The following is a 22,211-nucleotide window of genomic DNA, read 5'->3' on the forward strand; positions in this document are numbered from 1 at the left end:
AAGACACCTAGAACATTTGCCCTGAGGCTATGACATTTTCCATACCTTTAAATTGTAGACACAGTTGAACATCAACGACGTGTTGCGGAAAGTAAACTTGTATTGCTGCTGTGTCACCAGCTAAGTCTCTATATGTAGAAAAGCAGGTTCTTTAAATACAGCTAATGTAAGTAGCAGTGAAACACATATTCACTAGATAAGAATACATAATGTGGACATGACCAATGACATTTTTATTTAGTAAGAAATTACCATTAGCGTTTACTTCTGTAATTTTAAAACAAGCTAGACGTGATGCAGAAAGAAGAAGGAAACAGTAGTTGAATAGTCTGGCTTTTCGCAGTAAAAATGTACAGCAACAATTTGGGACAGTTGTAGTCACTAAAGTAATGACGAGAACGAAAAATCGCCGTTAATCTTCGTAGATTTATGTAATGTTCCGTGACAAGATTACGAAATGAAGGAGACAACTTCAGAAGGTACTTCTTATCGATTTGTGAATTCGTATCACGTCGTTGTTTATTCCTCAAAATGAAGTACATGATGAGCTCAACAGAGAACATATTAGCAGAGGTAAAGAATCTGCAGAGATTTCACCAAAATGTACACTCGAAACGACTGTCGACGTATAATTCCGCTACGTAATCAGCGCGATGACAATCTGTGTAAGTTAGTATCAGCAAAAGAGGATATAGTAGAGCTACTTTGGCAATTTCTTCAGCGAAGTATCGATTGAACAGACTGTGGTGTCACCGTCAGACACCACACTTGCTAGGTGGTGGCCTTTAAATCGGCCGCGGTCCGTTAGTATACATCGGACCCGCGTGTCGCCACTGTCAGAGACTTCCTAGCACTCGCCCCAGTCGTACAACCGACTTTGCTAGCGATGGTTCACTGACAAACTACGCTCTCATTCGCCGAGAAAATAGTTAGCATAGCCTTCAGCTACGTCATTTGCTACGACCTAGCAAGGCGCCATTACCAGTTACTATTGATACTGTAATCATGTACCGTCAAGAGCGACGCTGATCATTAATGGATTAAAGTTAAGTATTCCACCAGCTACGTCCTTTTTTCTAAAGTCTAATTTCCTTGTCCTGTTCCAGACCTCACGCCCGCCTTTCGGCTTCCTCTAATAATACGTTGTTGGCTCTCCTGCCAACCCACAACACAAACCGTCATTAATATGCATCCTACGGGAATTCGTGGACCTATCAGCCCACTTTGTAGCATTAGATCTGCAAATTTTAGTACCGAAAGCGGGGAGATATCCTTCACTCTCAACAATTTGCTACTAATAGTTGAGAAGGAAGCTGATATCTCTCAGAAACTTCGACTTCACTGTCGTTCAGCTATTGTCTCCACAAGCAATCTCACATTCTCCTGTAATGTATACCCATAAATGAAGGCAACAAGAGATTTTGAGCTCGGGCTATGATATTTTACATATGATGGAATTGGAGACAGACTGTACACAGAGCTGAACATGCAAGATGAAACTTCCTTCATTAAAATAGTTGTTCTCATTTTTGCATTATGATGCCTATTTCACATTGGAATTTCTTTTTATTGTTCGGAGGGTCGAAGTTATTTTCATTTGTCTGCGATGCCTAGAGCAGCGTGTGATGATTCCAATCCAAGGAAGATTGGTGTTTAACGTTGCTGCCAAGAACAGGTAGAGGAGGAGGATACTGGCCATGTCCTTTTCAAAGGAAACGTCCAGGCATTCAACTCAATATGTTCAGAGAAATAACAAAAATTGGAAATCTAAATGGCAGAAGGTAGCAACAGCATTTGTGGGCCCGTTGCCTTTTATCGCAGTCTGCCCAGTTTAAGATCACTTTACCGTGAAGCGATATTGCGGCTGGTAAAATCTCTCAGCATTTTAATGGCAATCGAGCTATTGTCTAGACCAACTAATTCTAAATTCACAAAGAGTGATTGCTTTCACTTTTGTCCGCTAATTTGGCTGCATATTTGGGCAGTGATAATTAATAAACGGCGACTGAGATGATGTACAAACGTACAACATCACGGTAAAGAAATATAAACGCTCACGCAAATGTGTGTCTTGGCATAAGTAATACCAAAGTAAACCCAAGAGCTGTTAAATTTCTGAACTCTGCGTGCTGTTATCAAATAGAGGAATGGTTAAAATTGTGGTACATGTGGTATTTTGGAACGACTTTATCATTCGTTCAACATACAATTAATTAATTATGTATTTCAGATTTTATTTTAATTTTAGGCAGTTGCTGTTGCTGAGATAGACATTCTGTTACCTAAATTTTTTCGAAGATGTTTATAGCTAGTGATGCTTTCGATAGTCATCTCTTGAAAGGTAATTTGATGAACGTAGCTGCTGAATATATATTGTCAATATGAAAACTTATTTGCCGATCTGCAACTTATTTGCATTTACACTTGTCGGTAAACCATAGGACAAACACGTAAAAATATTGTTCTCCACCAATTGCGTGAAATTTGAATGCCGTGCGGGATTACCCGAGCGCTCTGAGGCGCTGCAGTCATAGACTGTGCGGCTGGTCCCGGCGGAGGTTCGAGTCCTCCCTCGGGCATGGGTGTGTGTGTTTGTCCTTAGGATAATTTAGATTATGTAGTGTGTAAGCTTAGGGACTAATGATCTTAGCAGTTAAGTCCCATAAGATTTCACACACATTTTTTTAAATTTGAATGGTATTTGAACAAATGCCTGTCAAATCAGTCCACGAGTGTACATTTATTCCTTTCTCATTATTGTGCTTTACAGTAACCAGCGAAAACACTGTGGGGTTATATTGTGTGAAAATTGCAATTTCCCAGACACTTTCCAACTTTCGTGTCTCTTGAGATCGTGTGGATACAATTCTCTCTTTCTGTTGGTAGATTTTCTGTGGTGCATGTTCGTGGCCCCTGAAACTTTTCCGTTGCTAAGCTGGATTTATTCAGACTTGCTCGAGGTTTCGCTGAGTCCTACCAGTTGGCGAGATCCATGGGCAACTCTAAAGATCTCTAGCGCCGCTCTGGACCAAATTTTAAATACTGGAAAGTTTCATGGGCCACTACCATACATCACGGAGGATTTAGAAACAGCTAAGACATCCGGTCGTGTGAGATTTCCACGTATAATAAACCTTCTTTACCTCGAGTGGACGTAATACGACTCCTCTGGTTCTGTACATCAAACGTCTCCATCGTAGCGTGTTACAAAAAGATGCGGTGCTGATAAACGGCCGAACAGGACAAGTCCCTCGGCTCTGACGTAGTCGAACGGCCCGCTCTGTGAAGTGCAGTGGTGGCGGTGGCGGGCCCGGGGAGTCACAGGGCGCTGCTGGCGGCGGGGGCGCGTCGCGGCCGGCGTCACTGCAGCCGCATGGAGACCCAGGCGAGCGCCCGCGGCAGCGCCACGCGGCTCACCTCGCAGTTGACGGTGCGCGTCGCGCCGTTCAGCACGAAGAGCGCGTCGGCGGCCGCGGTGGCCAGGTAGCGGCCGAAGACGCCGGGCGCCGCGATCGGTCGGTTGGGCGCCCCCCACTCCGCCAGCTGCGCCGGCATCGCCACCCCGACGCCCGTGATCACCTCCACCTTGCCTGCACAAATCGCGTTCTTTTTCTTTTTTTCTCCATTGCAGTATGATACAAGGAAGGCAGTGAAATAGGTTTTGCAGCCTATTCGCGATGTTATTTAACCCTAGCGATAGCAATGCATTGTCCACAAAGCGCATTACCAATGTTGGGTCGGGGGTGGGGGTGTGGGGGGGGGGAAGAGCGGAAGCGACTAACACCCACCACAAAAATTTTTAAAAAATCAAATGTGTCAGAGTTTGTTCACTAATACATTGAAGCGCCAAAGAAACAGGTATACGCACTCGTATATGAATATATGGCCGGCCGGAGTGGCCGAGCGGTTAAAGGCGCTACAGTCTGGAACCGCACGACCGCTCCGGTCGCAGGTTCGAATCCTGCCTTGGGCATGGATGTGTGTGATGTCCTTAGGTTAGTTAGGCTTAGGTAGTTCAAAGTTCTAGGGGACTTATGACCACAGCAGTTGAGTCCCATAGTGCTCAGAGCCATTTGAACCATTTTTTTGAATATATGGAATGTAAACGGCGCTGCGGTCGACGACGCCTATATACGAAAACAAGTGTCTGGAGCTGTTGTTGGATTGTTTATTGCTACTACAATGGCAGCTTATCAAGATTTAAGTGAGATTGAAAAGGGCCGGCCGGTGTGGACGAGCGGTTCTAGGCGCTACAGTCTGGAACCGCGCGACCGCTACGGGGATGATGATGATGTTTGGTTTGTGGGGCGCTCAACTGCGTGGTTATCAGCGCCCGTACAATTACCCAATCTTTGCTCAGTCCAATTTCGCCACTTTCCTGGATGATGATGAAATGATGAGGACAACACGAACACCCAGTCATCTCGAGGCAGGTGAAAATCCCTGACCCCGCCGGGAATCGAACCCGGGACCCCGTGCTCGGGAAGCGAGAACGCTACCGCGAGACCACGAGCGCGACCGCTACGGTCGCAGGTTCGAATCCTGCCTTGGGCATGGATGTGTCTGATGTCTTTAGGTTCGTTAGGTTTAAGTAGTTCTGAGTTCTAGGGGACTGATGACCTCAGATGTTAAGTCCCATAGTGCTCAGAGCCATTTGAAATATTTTTGAGATTGAAAGGGCGTTACCGCCAGCGCACGAGCGATGGAACAGAGCGTCTCCCAGGTAGCGATGAAGTGCGGACTTTTCCGTACGACCATTGCACGAGTGCACCCTGAATATCAGGAAACTGTCGAAACATAAAATCTCCGACATAGCTGCGGACGGACAAAGATCCTGCAAGAACGGGACCAACGACGAATTACGAGAATCTTTCAACGTGACAGCAGTACAACCCTTCCGCAAATTGCTGCAGATTTCAGTGCTGGGCAATCATTAAGTGTCAGAATACGAACCATTCAACCAAACATATCGTTATAGGCTTTCGGAGCCGAAGGCCCACTCGTGTACCCTTGGAACGCACGACACAAAGCTTTCTGCCTCGCCTTGGTCCGTCAAAACGGACATTGGACTGTTGATGACTGGAAACATGTTGCCTGGTCGGACGAGTCTCGTTTTAAATTGTATTGAGTGGATGGACGTGTACGGGTATGGAGACAACCTCGTGAAGCCATGGACCCTGCATGTCAGCAGGGGATTGTTCAAGCTACTTGTGGCTCTGGCGTGTGCAGTTGGAGTGATTTGGGACACCTGATACGTCTAGAAACGACTCTGACAAATGACACGTACGTAAGCAGCCTGTTTGACCACCTGCATCCATTCGTGTCCATTATGCAAGTCCGGCAGGACAATGCGCCACCCTACGAGTCCAGAATTGCTACAGAGTGGCTCCAGAAACACTCTTCTGAGTTTTTCACTGGCCACCAAACTCCCTAGACATGAACATCATTGAGTATATCTGGGATGCGTTGCAATGCGCTGTTCGGAATAGATTTCCACCCCCTCGTACTCTTACGGATTTATCGACAGCCTTGCAGGATTCATGGTGTGAATTCCCCCCTGCGCTACTTGAGACCCTAGTAGAGTGTAGGCCACGTTGTGCTGCGGCACTTCTGCATGTTCAAGGAGACATACACATTATTAGACAGTGTACCAGTTTCTTTGGCTCTTAAGTGCATAAACAATATAGTTTTGAAACAGACTGTCGAGTAAGTATGTCCCGTAAATATCTTTCAGCAATATCAATGTACTTTCAGTGACGTGTACTGCCAAGCTGGGAGTACTTAAAGATCACCACAAAAAATTTTGAAACGCAAATTTCGTTAATTTTTGCTGTCGTTTGCTCATAGCATATTTTTTAAAGAGACACTGATGTGCATGTAAGACCCTGAAACTAAAAACACTGTATATTACGTCCATTGTGGAAGGTGACATCTACTACTAAGACTTAAATTTTTGGTTTCTTCCATTCCATGACGAGTTCATTTTGTACAGCAACTGATACTTGAAATTATGTAAAGAGACAGTCTCAGTTGCCATTTTATTACAAATAATATGTTTCGCCTGGTTAAGGCTTCCTCAAATTTTCGAAAAGAAAAGAAAAAGCCAGGATGTAACTATACAAAATTACAAAGTTTCAAGCACACATTAAGTAAGTTTTGAACGGCTTTTGTTGTTGTCCACGCCACTAGCCTGGGCCCTCTAGTTTCAATGTGGCCTTCTATTGGAGCCTTTAGTTCACTGGTGGTCAAGATCTCAGCTCACAGGCCATGCCCGGATCCGAGTACCCAAGCGCTCAGCCACGCTTCCCATTTCCTCTACTGTAGCACTGTGCCATCTGAGCGCAAGGAGGGGGGAGATGGGAAAACAGTGAACGCGCCGCATTTAAATGGCAGAAGATATTCCGTATGCCTTGGTTTTGTACAACATAGGCCACAAACAAAACAAATGTTCGGTATTAATTAATTATTTTTGGCGTGCTGAAGACATTATATAATTTTTATCTGGTACAGACTATCGACATACTGACACACGTAAAAAATTGCACAGGTTTTTGCTACGTAATTATGACATTTAGTTTCGTTGTCGAAAAACAATGTTTCACACAAAGATGTCGATATTAATGTTGTAGCAGTTCTGCAACCTCATTATGTAGACATAGAAAATCTACCTGAGAAAAGCAATGTAGACATCCCGGACAGTTTTAACGTAAAAAGAATTGTAAAAAAATTGAAATAATGTTGCAGGTCAATAAGTTACATGTGCACATGCTCAACGGCGTTTTCAACTGAGACACCAAACTATCTCGAAAACAGTTCTGAAACAAACGTAAGATTGACAGTGTCCTCATAACCTTTATAAAAGTAATGATTGTAATTCTTGTACGACCACAATAAATTCTTCAAACGTCATACCTTCCTCAAAGTTAGTAAGCCTAGGGAACTGGATTGTCTTTGTCAGAATATTTTCCTTCTACAACGTGATTTTCTTTCTAAATGCATCCCCATCAAATCGTAAAAAAGTCACCTTGCAGTGTCTTACTGCGGGCAGTGTGCAGTCAAGTTCACTTACAATGCGAAGTCTCCAATTCATTACGAATGCTGTAGTTTTCTTTCCAGCACTCCTTTTCCTTCATAAATTCAACAATAGCGAGATTAAAATTGAAAAAACCGGGGTGCTCCTTGGCTTAACGAGCGCACTTTGCAGTAATATATGAAGTCTCCATACTCTTCGTCGTCCCCAACAAGAACTGTTGCAACCGAAAATGGAACAATGGGTGTGACTTCAGAAATTTTTATATTCATACCATCAGTTTCTTCAAGTGCTCCTTGCCTGAAAAATTAGCACAGAGTGCTTCTTGCTGTACAGAACAATGAACCCCGACTGTCAGTTGTAATTTTTTACTCTTTCATCGTCATCTAAAAGGTAACTTCTTCCTGTATGTTACTATAACGTCGTGTCGTAGCAAGTAAGCAGTACGCGTCACTTATGCAGCCCTCTCTTCTGTCATTTCCATTTATATTAAAGTATAGAGAAAATAGATAGCCTGACTGCCTCTTTTGGTGCAAACAGCCACTCGACCTGTGGACGTCCTTCATACCACGAACAAATAGCGAAGGGTTAACAGCGCTGACGTCACGATTTTGCCGATCTCAGATAGTTGTGCCGACCGCAAAATGCGGCACTGCAATGCTAAATGAAATGTCACGCTGTCCCGGGTACTTCCGAGAAGGACCGAATAAAGCCGAGTGGCAGGCCCGGCCTTGGTCCGCCCGTGGCCCGCAGACGTTGCGTACGTGAAATTCGGCACGACGTTGCCGGCCCTGCTTCAATCACCTGATATCCAGGTTCAATCTATGTACGTTTTGCTGTACACTGAACTTCACCCGGCGGCTCTGACTATTTTAAGGTATTTCCTGTTATCAATTTGTCTGTGCCCCTTTCCTTTGCCTTCATACGTTTATCCCCCTTTGATATCGATTTAAATTTATATTCTCTTGGTTTTGTTCCAGTGTATCTTGTTTGGCGATTGTTACTTTAGATGGTTTGTTACCATTTTTCTGACTAACCGCCCTACCAACTGGTAATATGTAATGCTCTGACAGCCTTCAATCAGTGTTAATTTGATTTTTAAATCTTTTAACATATTTTTCGAAAGCTTAACGCAGCTTAGAACCAAGACCCCTAACGTATAATTTTGTGCAATTACACTCTTGCTTTTCCTTTCCTTTTAAAAAGTTTGAGGAAGCCTTAACAGGGCAAAATGTGTTATTTGTAATAAGATAGCTCTCCAACCAAAACTATGATAAAGTGATAAAATTTGTGGGCTAATTTTAACTGAAAATTTAAAACGTAGGTGGAGTCTGGTAGAAGAAAAAAAAGTATCCTTATTTTCAAAACATTAAAATATAAAGTAAAAGCCCTGATTACAATAGTTTCTCTCCCCCCAAAGGGGAAATTAGGAAATGGGATTAGATTTCATGAAGAAGAAATAAAAACTTGATGTTTGCTGACGACACTGTAGTTCCGTCCAATAACGTGAGAAGAAAATTTTAATGGGATTGATTGTGCCTTGAAAACACGGTAAGATAAACATCAAAACAGCTAAAACAACTGTAAATGGGTGTACGCGAATTAAATCATGCGATGCTGAGGGATTTGCATCAGGAAATGACAAACTAAAAGCAGTAGATGCGTTTTTATTCTTGGCAGTAATGTAACTGATGATCGCCAAGATAGACAGGACGTAAAATACTGGCTGGGAGTAGCAATAAAAGAATTTCTGAAAATAAGGAATTTGTTAACATCTAATATGTAGAAATGAATCTTTGTTCGTTGTCTATTATGCATTCCTATACCATTCACATGATGACAATGAATCTTAGGTGGGATTTGTATGGACACCTACGAAGGCTTATGTAGGCGTAATAGCGAATGAACTGAAATAGGGGTGACATAGATCTTAGCTCAGGAACATCCAGAGTATTTCAGTAAAATGTTTTTATGCATGTTTCACTATTTGTATAAAATAATTGTGGGGGCAATACACCCAACCACTAGTAATGGTAGGGGTGGAGATAAGAAGACATTAGATGTAAAAATGTTCGTAAAGACCAATATTACTATCAAGTTCTTAGTTGTTTTGTGGTTGTCAGGCTTATTGTTAGACCATTGCGTTGGAGGTGGATACCAAAAAGTTAAATATCTCCACAATGCCTCAAGAAATATGTGCCAAAATTACCACACGTGTCACCTGCTATGTGGAAAAATTTGCTGTGCCAGTAACACGGCGTTAACACCCATATGGCTGGGGCTTATGGCGAAAAGGTGTGAAATAAAAGCATAACTCAAGAACAGCTGGAGTAATTTTAATCAAATTTGGTATATACACGACTCCTTATTTGTATACTCAGAAAGGGTTCCTGAGCAATCCCTGGATGTTTGTCCGTGGAGTATATGTGTGAAATAGATGTGGCAGGCGAAGGCGGGCGAAACCACGCACGAAAAGGCAGTCTAATAGAAATTTAAACGTTGGATAGTATCTTCTGAAGACATTTGCCTCGTGCATAGACTTGTACGGGAGTGAGAAGTGGCAGTTCAGACCAGAAAAGAGCAGGAGCTCTTGAAATGTGTTGAATGCTGACGATTACATGGGTAGATGGAATAGCAGACGAGGAGGTCCTGAATCAAATTGGGACAGAAAGAAATTTATGCACAACTTGACTGAGGGAGGGGCTTGGTTGATAAGAGATATCCTGATGCATCAAGGGCAATGGAAGAAAGTGTGATGGGCGAAAACTGTAGGAGGAGTCGAGGACTTGAATGCAGTAAAGGAGTTCGAATGGATGTAGGTTGTGGTAATTATGCAGAGATGAAGAGGCTTGCAAGGATATTTTTTTTTTTATTTATTTATTGTTCCGTGGGACCAAATTAAGGAGAAGTCTCCATGGTCATGGAACGAGTCAATACATGAAATTAAAACACGATATTAGAAACAGATAAAATGAAATATAAAAAAACATATTCAGGTGACAAGTCGTAAATTTAAATAAAGAAAATCAACAATGTAACACTGCAGTTTGCTTAATTTTTTAGCTCTTCCAGGAGCTCCTCGACAGAATAGAAGGAGTGAGCCATGAGGAAACTCTTCAGTTTAGACTTAAAAGTGTTTGGGGTACTGCTAAGATTTTTGAGTTCTTGTGGTAGCTTATTGAAAATGGATGCAGCAGAGTACTGCACTCCTTTCTGCGCAAGAGTCAAGGAAGTGCATTCCACATGCAGATTGGATTTCTGCCTAGTATTAACTGAGTGAAAGCTGCTAACTCTTGGGAATAGGCTAATATTGCTAACAACAAACGACATTAAAGAAAATATTTACTGTGAGGTTAATGTCAGAATTCCCAGACTATTGAGTAGGGGTCGACAAGAGGTTCTCGAACTTACACCACATATAGCTCGAACAGCCCGTTTTTGAGCCAAAAATACCCTTTTTGAATCAGAAGAATTTCCCCAAAAAATAATACCATACGACATAAGCACATGGAAATATTCGAAGTAGACTACTTTCCTGTTGAAGTGTCACTTATTTCAGATACTGTTCTAATGGTAAATAAAGCAGCATTTAGTTTCTGAACAAGATCCTGAACATGGGCTTTCCACAACAGCTTACTATCTATCCGAACTCCTAGGAACTTGAACTGTTCCGTCTCGCTTATAATATGCCCATTCTGTCTGATCAAAATATCGGTTCTTGTTGAATTGTGTGTTAGAAACTGTAAAAACTGAGTCTTACTGTGATTTAGCATCAAATTATTTTCCACAAGCCACAAACTTATTTCATGAACTACGTTATTTGATAGTGTTTCAATATTACACACAAGATCCTTCACTATCAAGCTGGTGTCATCAGCAAACAGAAATATTTTTGAATCACCTGTAATACTAGAAGGCATATCATTTATATAAATAAGAAACAGCAGTGGCCCCAGCACCGACCCTTGGGGAACGCCCCACTTAACCCACTTAACAGTGCCCCATTGGGACTGAACATCACTACCACTCTCAATATTGCGGAGAATTACCCTCTGCTTTCTGTTCTTAAAGTAAGAGGCGAACCAATTGTAAGCTACTCCCCTTACTCCATAATGGTCCAACTTCTGCAGTAACATTTTGTAGTCAACACAGTCAAAAGCCTTCGTTAAATCAAAGAAAAGACCTAGCGTTCGCAACCTTTTATTTAATCCGTCCAAAACCTCCCAGAGAAAAGAGAATATAGCATTTTCAGTTGTTAAACCATTTCTAAAACCAAACTGAACATTTGACAGCAAATTATGTGAATTTAAATGCTCCAGTAACCTTGCATATACAACCTTCTCGATAACTTTAGCAAGGAGGACTGCATTAAACCAGTAATCTGACTAAAGAAGACAACAGGATCTGACTGAAGACCACAACAGGAACAACAATACAATAGACACGTTTCTAATACGACGAGACGACTTTCCTGCATATGTTGGCGGGTTCACATCTTACGTAGGTTGTTTCGAATATGATGAGGACGTTCGGCTGGGAAGCCGTTACACAACTCTCATACAGTCCCGATCTCAGGCAATTACAAAATTTTCCATGAAGTGATTGACCGTCTCGTCACATTCTGCGATCAACAAATTAACAGTTATTTCGATTACTTTTGAAATAATGAACAGTTTACTTACCTTTTTCCATCTGTCTCGTTTTTATTTCGACTGCCCCTTATATTATCTCATGTGTCTACCTATTGGGGTTCCGTCATCAAAGAAGGCGATGTGATTAGAACGTGTAACAGCAGCTTTTGTCGGAGCTGCGGCAACACCCTTAGTAATGCATAGCAAAGGGCGCTTGATGCCGAAAGGCGATACAGAAATAAGCTCAGACATCCGCCATCAAACGAAATCGGCATTGCTGCCAATAATCTTTATTCGCTGACGTCGACATAATCTCTCGTGGCATAAGAAAGTTCCGTGACTTTGTAGCGTCTGCATCTCATACTTCGGCCAGTTCAATAAAGTACGTTTCGGTCTATGAAATCTCCTGAATAGGCGACGGGGAAAGTCATCTAAAGCCTGACTTTAAATACAAATCTGAAGCGTTTATTTTTAATTTTCTTGCGAGACAAGATATCTGACCCATAAATATAAACGTCTAGTGTGTGTACAAGGGTATATTCTCGTAAAGAGGTAAACTTTCAAAATGTAATATACTTCAACCTCTTCAGATTTAAGGGGGTGTAAATCGGACAACTGTTCTACACACCGCTGCTAACTTCTAACAATTACTTGCAAGAATGTACTAAATCAAACAAAATCTTCATCAGGATGTCTGGAACGGAAATCTGATTTTTACTGTCTTAACCACTGAGATACCACGTTCGGCTATTGGTCTTGATAACTACTCATGATTGTTAGTAGGAAATATGGAGTAGCTTTTCTCAGGAAATGAGGTCTCCTATTGCTTAACTATTGTGTGAAGGGTGTCTGTGGTGTTTGAGTAAGGAGCCATTCAAAAGAGGAATCTTGCAATCGGAAGAAAAAGCAAATCGGAGAAGTACTGATAAATTCTCAAGCAGAAAGAGGAGGTCATCGTTGTAAATATAATCATTTAAGATTGAACCGAAATGTCCACTTTACTTACCTATTAGCGTTTTCCATTATCACTCCCAACTCGGGATTTGTATTAATGAGGAAAACACAGCAAGAGCTATAAAGCGATTTCCCAGAAGCTTCGGATCAAAGTAAGAAAACACGTGTCTAGGCTTATCCGTACATACTCGACCGTTTCTAAGATAACGACTATCAAAGTTTTTGAGGTTCTATATGAGCCTTTAAAGAGTGATTAATTCAACCGAAGCAGTGGCACGATGCCTAGTCTCCCGGTTTCAACAACTGCAATCCGTGTTTGAAAACCGATTATTATTTTCATTTTTGTTTTCCATTCATCTACCAACCTTCGTAAGAATAGCTACATGAATGTTTTCCAGGGTATGCTCAAATGATTTCTTCCGTATTCGTCTACTAATTATACGCCTGGTGCGTGAATTTTAAAGAATTAAATGAACGGGAAATTTATAAGAAATTGTTTTCGGTGAAATGTCCGTAGTGTGGTGTAGGCGCAAGTTTTCGATAAAGTGATTCGTTATGCGCAGTTTTCAGCGAAACTTAGCAATGTGTGAAGTGTTCAGCAACGTTTACAACATTTCTTTAGCGAGTGAGATTGTCACTGTGGCAAACCCGCTTTCGCGCGATGCTCGTGTTGTTCGGAATTTCTATCTTTCGAACGTGTCTACGATCAGCATAATCCAAGGCAATGCACCAGATCTCAAAGAAGAATGAACATAAGAATAAAATATAAGAATTAGTACAGAAATCGACATGAGAATGAAATATAAGAATATGAGAATTTAAAAAGATTGTAACCGATGAATATACCATAAGCACATTAATTTTATAATAAATGTATGACACTCTTTTGTGAAACTCAGTTGTAGTTTTGCAATTAATATAACGCCCTTGTATCCCATAACGTGATAATAAAACATTCGAGTAATAACCTTCTACGGATATGGGTAGATTAATAATAATAATAATAATAATAATAATAATAATAATAATAAAATAAAGTTGTCGGAAACTTCGGCTGTCGTTCCCTCAGAAACGCTTATTCTGATTCTTCTTCCGCTAAGCGAAGTTTCTGGGGAATCGGTTATGATAATTTCCCTGTTCTCCTTGTAAGTGTAAGGAAAACGTGTTTTACTTCTTAGTTAAACGTGAAGTATATAACAAGAAAATGCATTCATTTTCAATTAATTTGTTTTGATTATGTTCGTTGTGGCGCCGGTCGCTTGTTACCTGAGGCTAGGTCCAGAAAGAGGACGTCCTCCTTGTCTGACGCACTCGCGTACAGGTCGTAGCCGTGCGTCGTGCGTGACGGGTAGAAGGCCACGTCACTGATGTTCAGCGTCGTCTTCACGTCGAACGAGAACCTCAGGTCACCGTCTGAAAACCACAATGCAAAGTGACGTTTCTGAGAGTGAGCGTGTGGTGAATGATTGAAATACTACAGGTAGGGGAAAATGTTAGTGCATCGTTAACACTGAATAATACCAATAACAAAGGAAAAATAAAATTATCTTAATGAGAATGCCGGCTTTAAAAGCAAAATTTCACGGAGGAAATTTTAACTGGTCATCGACCGAACAACTCCGTTGTCTAGAAATATAGTTTCGACAACTGTCGTACAAGGTATCCGTAGGTGAAGAGATGCATACCTGCTTGAAGTTACCTTTTCTGGAGTCTGAACCGCACTCCTCTCCCGAGATACGTCGGGCGGACCAAATGTGTCCCGACAGGTGCGTGCGCCGCCAAGCGCCGGTGTCGGCTGTGAATGGCACCCGCTGTCTGAGCCACCAATTTCAGCCAACAGGCTAATGCAGTAGTTCATACACACCTGAACTGATCCCCAAGACTTTTGATTATTCTTATTTTCACCCTCTCGTTGATAACCATGTTCCAGACCCAGGTGCTAAGAAAGTACACTTGTCTGTTGAAAGCCATCGTTGGAACTGTGTCCTCCCTCTATAGATTTGTTTTTCCAAATGAGGTGAACCCTTCGTCTGTCAACACGGACAGTACGAGATACACAACGTGTCTCTGCTACCACCAAATCGGCAGTCAGCAACAACACACCCCGAGAGGGATTTTAATCCGCAAAGTTGCTTTTCCATGCACTGCTCCTCACCGGTTGACCTATTCGAGCACACTTCAAGCCCATATTCAGCATCTACGAGGACTGTTCGGAAAGTAAGTTCATCGGTCGCGAAATGATGGGGCAAATGGCTCTGAGCACTATGGGACTTAACATCTCAGGTCATCAGTCGCCTAGAACTTAGAACTACTTAAATGTAACTAACCTAAGGACATCACACACATCCATACCCGAGGCAGGATTCGAACCTGCGACAGCAGCGGTCCCGCAGTTCCAGACTGAAGCGCCTAGAACCACTCGGCCACACCGTCCGGCCTCGCGAAATGAAAACCACAGTGTAAATCTGATGAAGTTTTGCACAGATATACACAGTAGTGTCTCTAGTATGCGCGTCGATAGCGGAAAATCACTCTTCTCAAATTCTGAGCTCGCAGTGAGCACTTAAAGATGCCTAGAAAATAGTGTCTCCCGCCAAGTACGAGGGCCTGGTGAGAGATTTCGCCTGATGTCGTACAACCCACATAACGTAACTGTCATGAGTTTCGTTCTTCAAGACAGTTCTCGGCTGCACCCTGCAGGACAATGAAGATGCTCCTGCAGCCATTTTCGATGGGAAGTGTTTGACCACCCACAACACAGGCTGTAACTGGCTCTACCAGAGTTTCATCTCTGCTCTCATGGACACTCGGGCACAGTCAATTAGTTGTAGACGAGCTTAGACACGTGACAGAAAGTTGCCTTCTAAGACGGGGGTATTGCATAGTTGGTACAGCGCCGCGACAAATATCTAAATCGGAACGACGACTATGTAGAGAAGAAGCTGAAAGCGTTAGCTGACTGTTGCAAATAAAACATTTTTGATTTTTTCATTGTTTCCCATTTCGCGACAGATCGGAACTTAATTTCCGAACAGCCCTCGTACTTCAAGTTTTACTCTGTCTGGAAATTTCAGTGACAAGAAATAACGGACTATGGCTCTGTCACCAGGATATTACTGCAGCAAGGTACGCAGAAAATCGACCAAACATGCGGGTAGTTCAAAGGTGTGAGAAAGACACCGCAGTGGCAGTAGCTGGATGAATTCCAAGATAGCGTACACCTTCCAGGTCACTGATGTTGCTTATCTTATCTAAGACTAGATCCCTGTCTTACACCCTTTTTAAGCACTTCGTTCTTGGTCATCCACTCTTGTTATTCCGTCTTGACGCTTGTACATATTGTATATTACCTGTCTCTCCCTACAGCTTACCCCATTTTTTCTCAGAATTTTGAAAGCCTTGCAGCATTTGACATTGTCGAACGCATTTTCCAGGTCGATAAATCCTACTAACGTCTCTTTATTTTTCTTTAGCCTTGCCTCCATTATCAACTGCAACGTCAGAATTGCCTCTCTGGTTCCTTTACCTTTCCTAAAGCCAAACTGATCGTCATCTAGCACGTCCTCAATTTTCTTGTCCATTCTTCCTCATATTACTCTTGTCAGCAACTTGGATGCATTAGTTGTTAAGCTGATTGTGGGATAATTGTCGTCCTTGTCAGCTCTTGCAGTCTTCGGAACTGTGTGGATGATATGTTTCCGAAAGTCAGATGGTATGTCGCCAGACTCATACATTCTACACACCAATGTGAATAGTCGTTTTGTTGACACTTTCCCCAGTGATTATAGAAATTCTAATGGAGTGTTAAGCACTCCTTCTTCCTTATTTGATTTTAAGTTCCTGCGAAATCTGTATTGTCGAGATCCACGGATCTTTTCGTTGGTAACATTTCGTTCACAACTGTGCAGAACATCTTCAGAGAGGCTCGTGGTTCGTGAGTCGGCAAGAGTCAGCGGAACCATGAGTCTCTCTGAAGATGTCCAGTGCATATCTGGACGAAACGTTAGTATCGGAAAAGTTTCATGGATCGCGTCCATACTAACCGGAAGATTCAGCAGGAGCTAAATCACTACAACTGCATAGCGACGAAAGCCTACACGGAGACGGGTTCACGAACGGTTAAGAGGCTGCAGTCCCGGAACTCAAACTGAACGGACTGGGCGTAACGAAGGCCAGATATTTTATGACCTTGTTGACCACTCTGCTCCGGCAGTCTTCCGACTTCAAAAAACAGATCCCTTGCGAACTATGTGGCTAGTCGAGTTTTCCTGTACTGGCACAGACCCAATCATCGGAAAGGCAGTTTTCACTGCAGCACTAAGTCTCCCAAGAGGAAGAAGATCCCTGTTTAAACCTTGAGCAGTTTACAATCGTTGTTATCACCTGGAGAAAATTATTAACTAAGTATGATGTCAACCGAAATCCGTTTCCAGTTGTCACAAATTACTATCAGGAAGCGCCTTTGTCTGGAAACTTTCGTTAGTGACTTAGTCTTGGACTGATTTTCCAAGTAGCTCCCAATGGAATTGATGGAGGATTAAGAGTACAGCCCCAGGCTGTGGCTAAGCCATGTCTCCGCAATATCCTTTCTTTCAGGAGTGCTAGTTCTGCAAGGTTCGAAGGAGAGCTTCTGTCAATTTTGGAAGGTAGGAGATGAGGTACTGGCAGAAGTAAAGCTGTGAGGACGGGGCGTGAGTCGTGCTCGGGTAGCTCAGTTTGGTAGAGCACTTGCCCACGAAAGGCAAAGGTCCCGAGTTCGCGTCTCGATCCGGCGCACAGTTTTAATCTGCCAGGAAGTTTCATATCAGCGCACACTCCGCTGCAGAGTGAAAATCTCACTCTGGAAACATCCCCCAGGCTGTGGCTATGCTATGTTTCCGCAACATCCTTTCATTCAGGAATGCTAGTTCTGCAAGGTTTTCAGGAGTGCTCCTGTAAAGTTTGGAAGGTAGGAGATGAGGTACTGGCAGAAGTAAAGCTGTGAGGTCGGGGCGTGAGTCGTACTTGGGTAGCTCAGTTTGGTAGAGCACTCGGCCTCGAAAGGCAAATGTCCCGAGTACGAGTCTCGGTCCGCCACACAGTTTTAATCTACCAGGATGTTTCAGATCAGCGCACACTCCGCTGTAGATTGAAAATCTCGTTCTGGAAACATCCATGAGTAGTTCCTGTATTTATCAACTTATTGTTGCGTCCATATGTCGCGGTCCTGGGAAGATTCGTTGTGTTACACCTTGTCAGCCGATAAATACAGAGCAGACGAAAAGCTAGCTGTGACAGGCCAGATGGATTTACGACCAGGCAGGGGCAGAGGGCGGCTTACCCGCAACGCGCTGGACGACGAGCGTGACGCCGTCTCTGGCGCGGTGCAGCGTGACCAGGGTGCGGCTGTCTGGGCTGAGGTGCGGCCGGCCCAGCAGCGAGGGCCGCTGCGACACCACGGCGTCCGTCACGGCGTCCAGCACCAGCTGGCCCGCCGGCTGGCCCGTCGCCGGCTCCTCGCACTCCACCACCACCAGCCCGACTGCGGCATTTCGACACCCCAGCAACTGTAGGATGCACACTACAGGGAGCTGCTTACAGTTCTACATCTTGTAACTGTAGCACATATACCGGGAAGGAGACGGAGGTGGGCGCTTTCTTTTGAGATGGACACTGATTGCCCATTGCTGTTCTGGCCGTTATAATTATTCTGGATGTTATGCCGTGGTCGGTTGATAAATTCTGTCAATTCCAAACGTTTCGTCCCCGTCTGCGGAGGACATCTTCAAGGGGGTCTGCAGCTCGATGGAAGTTCTAACACACCCACTTGCTCGCTACTGACAGTCAGTAGTTTCGTCCCCGTCTGCGGAGGACATATTCGAGGGGGTCTGCAGCTGACAGTCAGCAGCGAGCCAGTGGGTGTGTTGGACCTTCCATCGAGCTACAGACTCCCTTGAAGATGTCCTCCGCAGACGGGGACGGAACGTTGGGAATTGACACAGAATTCATCAACCGACCACGGCATAAAAGCCCGGATAATTATAATGGACATGACATTTCCGGCCGTGAAAGTCTACATTTTAGTATCATTGTCGTTCTGTCAATGGAAGCTACACTGCCTGACAAGAAAAAGTGGAGGATCTAGAGGGGGAGGAGGAAACGGACGGAATTCCCTCGGCCACAAGTTGATGTTATACGAGTGATCACGAGACTGAGTCACCTCAACAACTAACTTGGTAATGTGAGCCCATTTATTAATTTCGACTTGCACCCGATCCGATGTGGATGCATACAGTGAGTCGGTTGGAAAGCGATTGCATCCTCTCCTGAGGCAAGCTAGCCCTTAACTCTTCAACTCGTTCTTGATCACCTGGTTACTGAGACTGGCACGCAGTTGGCTTCAAAGACTTTTTCGGGGGGACAGTTGTAGGTGTCTTACTCAACTTCAGGAAGGTAGTTCATAGAACCACGCACCATGTGTGGACGAGCATTGCTGCGTTGAAAAATGGCACCACGAAACATGAAGGCGCAGTATGCACGTGACATACCATTTTGCCATCAGCGGTGACCTCAAGTGAGGGGAGATGGCTCCCCATACCACGACACCAGGAATAAGACCGTTGTGCGTTTCCATAAGATTTTAAAGGATGAGACCTCGGCCCAGATCGGCACCATACTCGCCAACAAAGGTCATGCGGCGTACCGCAGAACAGCAATGCATCGCTGATCACCATACCACGCCGTTTATCAGCACTTCACTTCGCTCTCGGCACCACTCATAACGCAGCGGTTTCTATTGTGTTGACGATAATTCGCTAGCCCTGCTGTTCCCAATCTCAGAGCAATCATGGAAGATGACATAGAATGTTACACGAGATCCATTACTTGGTTCCGGATCGCAGGTACAAATCTGAAGGGGGTTACGATGTCCTTGGTGCACAATAAAGCGATCCTCCCTTCTGAATGTCAGATATGGTCGAACGCAACTTTATTAGCGAGTATGCCTGCTCTCACCCTATCGGGCCTTAGTCACATCCAGATGCCATCCAAATGCTCCACAAATCTGGATAGTGTTCCTTTCAACAATCTGGTGAAATGTATATTTACGATAAGGCCCCTTTCTAATGGTTAGGTGCTGAAGACGGTGTCTACCACGAGAACGCGGTATCTCCATGTCCTTCTTAGTGATCGCTACATCTGACGCTCCCCACGTCCTATATATACACCACTACAGGGTGACAATTATTGAACTATGCGACAAAAAAACGTAAATTAGTTGCAAACTACGCCGACAGCACACTTTATTCAACATGTGAGTCACTACAGATATTCGGATTAAAGTTAAGAGTTGTCTGATACGCCTGCGTCATTGGCAATGACGTGGCGCAGAAGAATAGCGAAATTCTGCATGACCCGCTGAAGTGTTGGAACATCATTGCTCTCGAAGAATAGCGAAATTCTGCATGACCCGCTGAAGTGTTGGAACATCATTGCTCTCGACGACCTCCTAAATGGCTGTTTTTAGCTCAGCAACGGTTTTAGGGTTATTGCTGTGCACCATGCCTTTAATACAGACCCATAAAAAGGAGTAGCGTGTGTTCAGATTCCAAGAATATAGCGGCCAATCAAGGCCCATGCCAGTGGCCTTTGGGTATCCCAGAGCCAGAATGTGGTCCTCAACGTGCTCCTCCAGGACATCAAACACTTTCTTGCTTCGATTGGGCCAACCTCCGTCTCCATGAATTAGGTATTGTTGAAATCAGGGTCACTTTGGATAATTGGTATGAACCTTCACGTATCATTCAGAGGTCACCGTGCCATCAAGAAATATCGCACAGATAATTTTGTGACTGGACACTGCACACCACAGCCACCCATTGAGAGTGAAGAGACCTCTCGATCTCGGAATGCCGATTCTTGGTCCCCCAAATGAGCCAGTTTTTCTTCTTCACGAAACTATCCATATGAAAGTGGGCTACATCGCTATACCAAAAAAGTACGCTCATACTAACTCCCATCATGCTCGACGTCAAAGGGTGCAGTTAGAACGTCCTAACGCCAACCGCTCAGTAGTTATCACGATTTTATTTCATATAGTTCAATAATGGCCACCCTGTACACACGAATAAATTAACGCACTCTGGTGGCCTTTCTACTATCACGGACCATCACACCTCTGATAATTTACGTATCCGTCGATGGTGTCACTTGAACGAAATTGCATTGACATGCGACCATCTTCTGTGGGGCCTCCACTTTTTGCCGGGGAGTGTACTCCGACTTGAGCGCACCTGCTTTTAGTAGTCAAGTATGAGTTGAGAAAGCCTGTATACCATGTCGGATGTGGAGGTAGGCAAAATTTGCACTAGAAAAGAATTATATTGAATATTACTAAGGATTAAAACAGAAATAAATTACTACAACAAGTGACAAGTTAGAGTGTGATGAGCGAAAAACATTAATTAAAGAATTTAGAGGAAAAATAAGGAACAATAAACTCTTAATGAAATTGTGTTCAGGTTATAGTGGCTAAAATGTCGATGTGTGACAACCGTGTGTGCGTATGAGAAACAGAGATAACCATGGAAAAACATCCAAACAAAATACTAACTAGAGTAAAATAACACTGGAAAGTAGTGACGCATGAGTGTGAACTGAAGCTTACTGTGGCTGAAACTTTTGTCTAATAAACAGTGACTATTACTAAAAGGTGTCTTATTTAACCACTTTGTTTAAACCAGGCACATATTATTATGTTTTAAGGCGAACAGTTCATCAAACAGCATTAGAAGACTGAAACAGACGCATGCCATCAATACTTGGCACGCCATCGCAGCTGTTACCTTTACTTTCATTACTCTACATTCCTGAGCCGTTTTAATTGAATTTGCGACTGTTAGTAACCATTAATAACCACTGACAAATCACGAAGAGGGATGGGACTTCACAGTATACCACTATACACAAGACACTTTATGGCTTGTACCTAAGGCTACTTGTAGTACCACTATATTTTGCTCCTACCCTGTTCCATTTGCACTTGCAACATGCGAATAACGACTGTCGATAAACCTCTTTATTTTCTCGTCGTTGTCATTTCGCAAGACTATGTGGGAGGAAGCGATATGTTTTCCAACTCTTCCAGGAACCTGTGCTCTCCGAAAGAGGGAACTCTAGAATCTAACTTCTCGTCGACAACGAGGTGATTAGAGACGGATCACAAGCTCAGATTACGAAAGTATGGGTGTAGGGAAGCAGCATACTCACGCCTTATAAAATTCACATCAGTCTTTCCATTGTGTGCCAGCCTAGTCCGCTATAACTAGCTCTGACGTCATAAATGTTGCGCAATACTTTAAAAATCAAGTAAATAACCTGAAACGTTTCTAGCATGTCAGGAGTAATGCTAAATCAATATGTGTTGAATATCAGTTGAATAACTTTAACCATTTTCGCAATTTGGACGTTTTTCTGTAAAAATCATTGGCGCAACAGAAAAGAGCTAGAAACTTAAAAATTTATATTTAGATTCCTTTGGGATAATAATTTAGTAGAAACAGTATTCTGGATGTCACAAATTAAAATTTTAGTTGAAATTCATGATTTTCTGGTTTTTG

General features: G+C 43.3%; 1 protein-coding gene across 1 annotated transcript in view; it reads right to left on the reverse strand.

Moving 5' to 3' along the window:
* Nucleotides 1–2,686: 2,686 nt before the first annotated feature.
* Nucleotides 2,687–22,211, reverse strand: part of LOC126100756 (follistatin-related protein 5-like) — a 250,945-nt gene continuing 231,420 nt past the window's right edge. Inside the window, exons 13-15 of the mRNA XM_049911410.1 lie at nt 17,936–18,136; nt 13,882–14,028; nt 2,687–3,590 (exon numbers count right to left, since the gene is read on the reverse strand). Of these exons, the coding sequence (XP_049767367.1) occupies nt 3,361–3,590; nt 13,882–14,028; nt 17,936–18,136 (578 nt within the window). The 3' untranslated portion in view covers nt 2,687–3,360. The remainder of the gene's footprint in view (nt 3,591–13,881; nt 14,029–17,935; nt 18,137–22,211) is intronic.

This window comes from Schistocerca cancellata, chromosome 1, assembly GCF_023864275.1.
Source record: "Schistocerca cancellata isolate TAMUIC-IGC-003103 chromosome 1, iqSchCanc2.1, whole genome shotgun sequence".
In the NCBI taxonomy this organism is placed as follows: domain Eukaryota; kingdom Metazoa; phylum Arthropoda; class Insecta; order Orthoptera; family Acrididae; genus Schistocerca; species Schistocerca cancellata.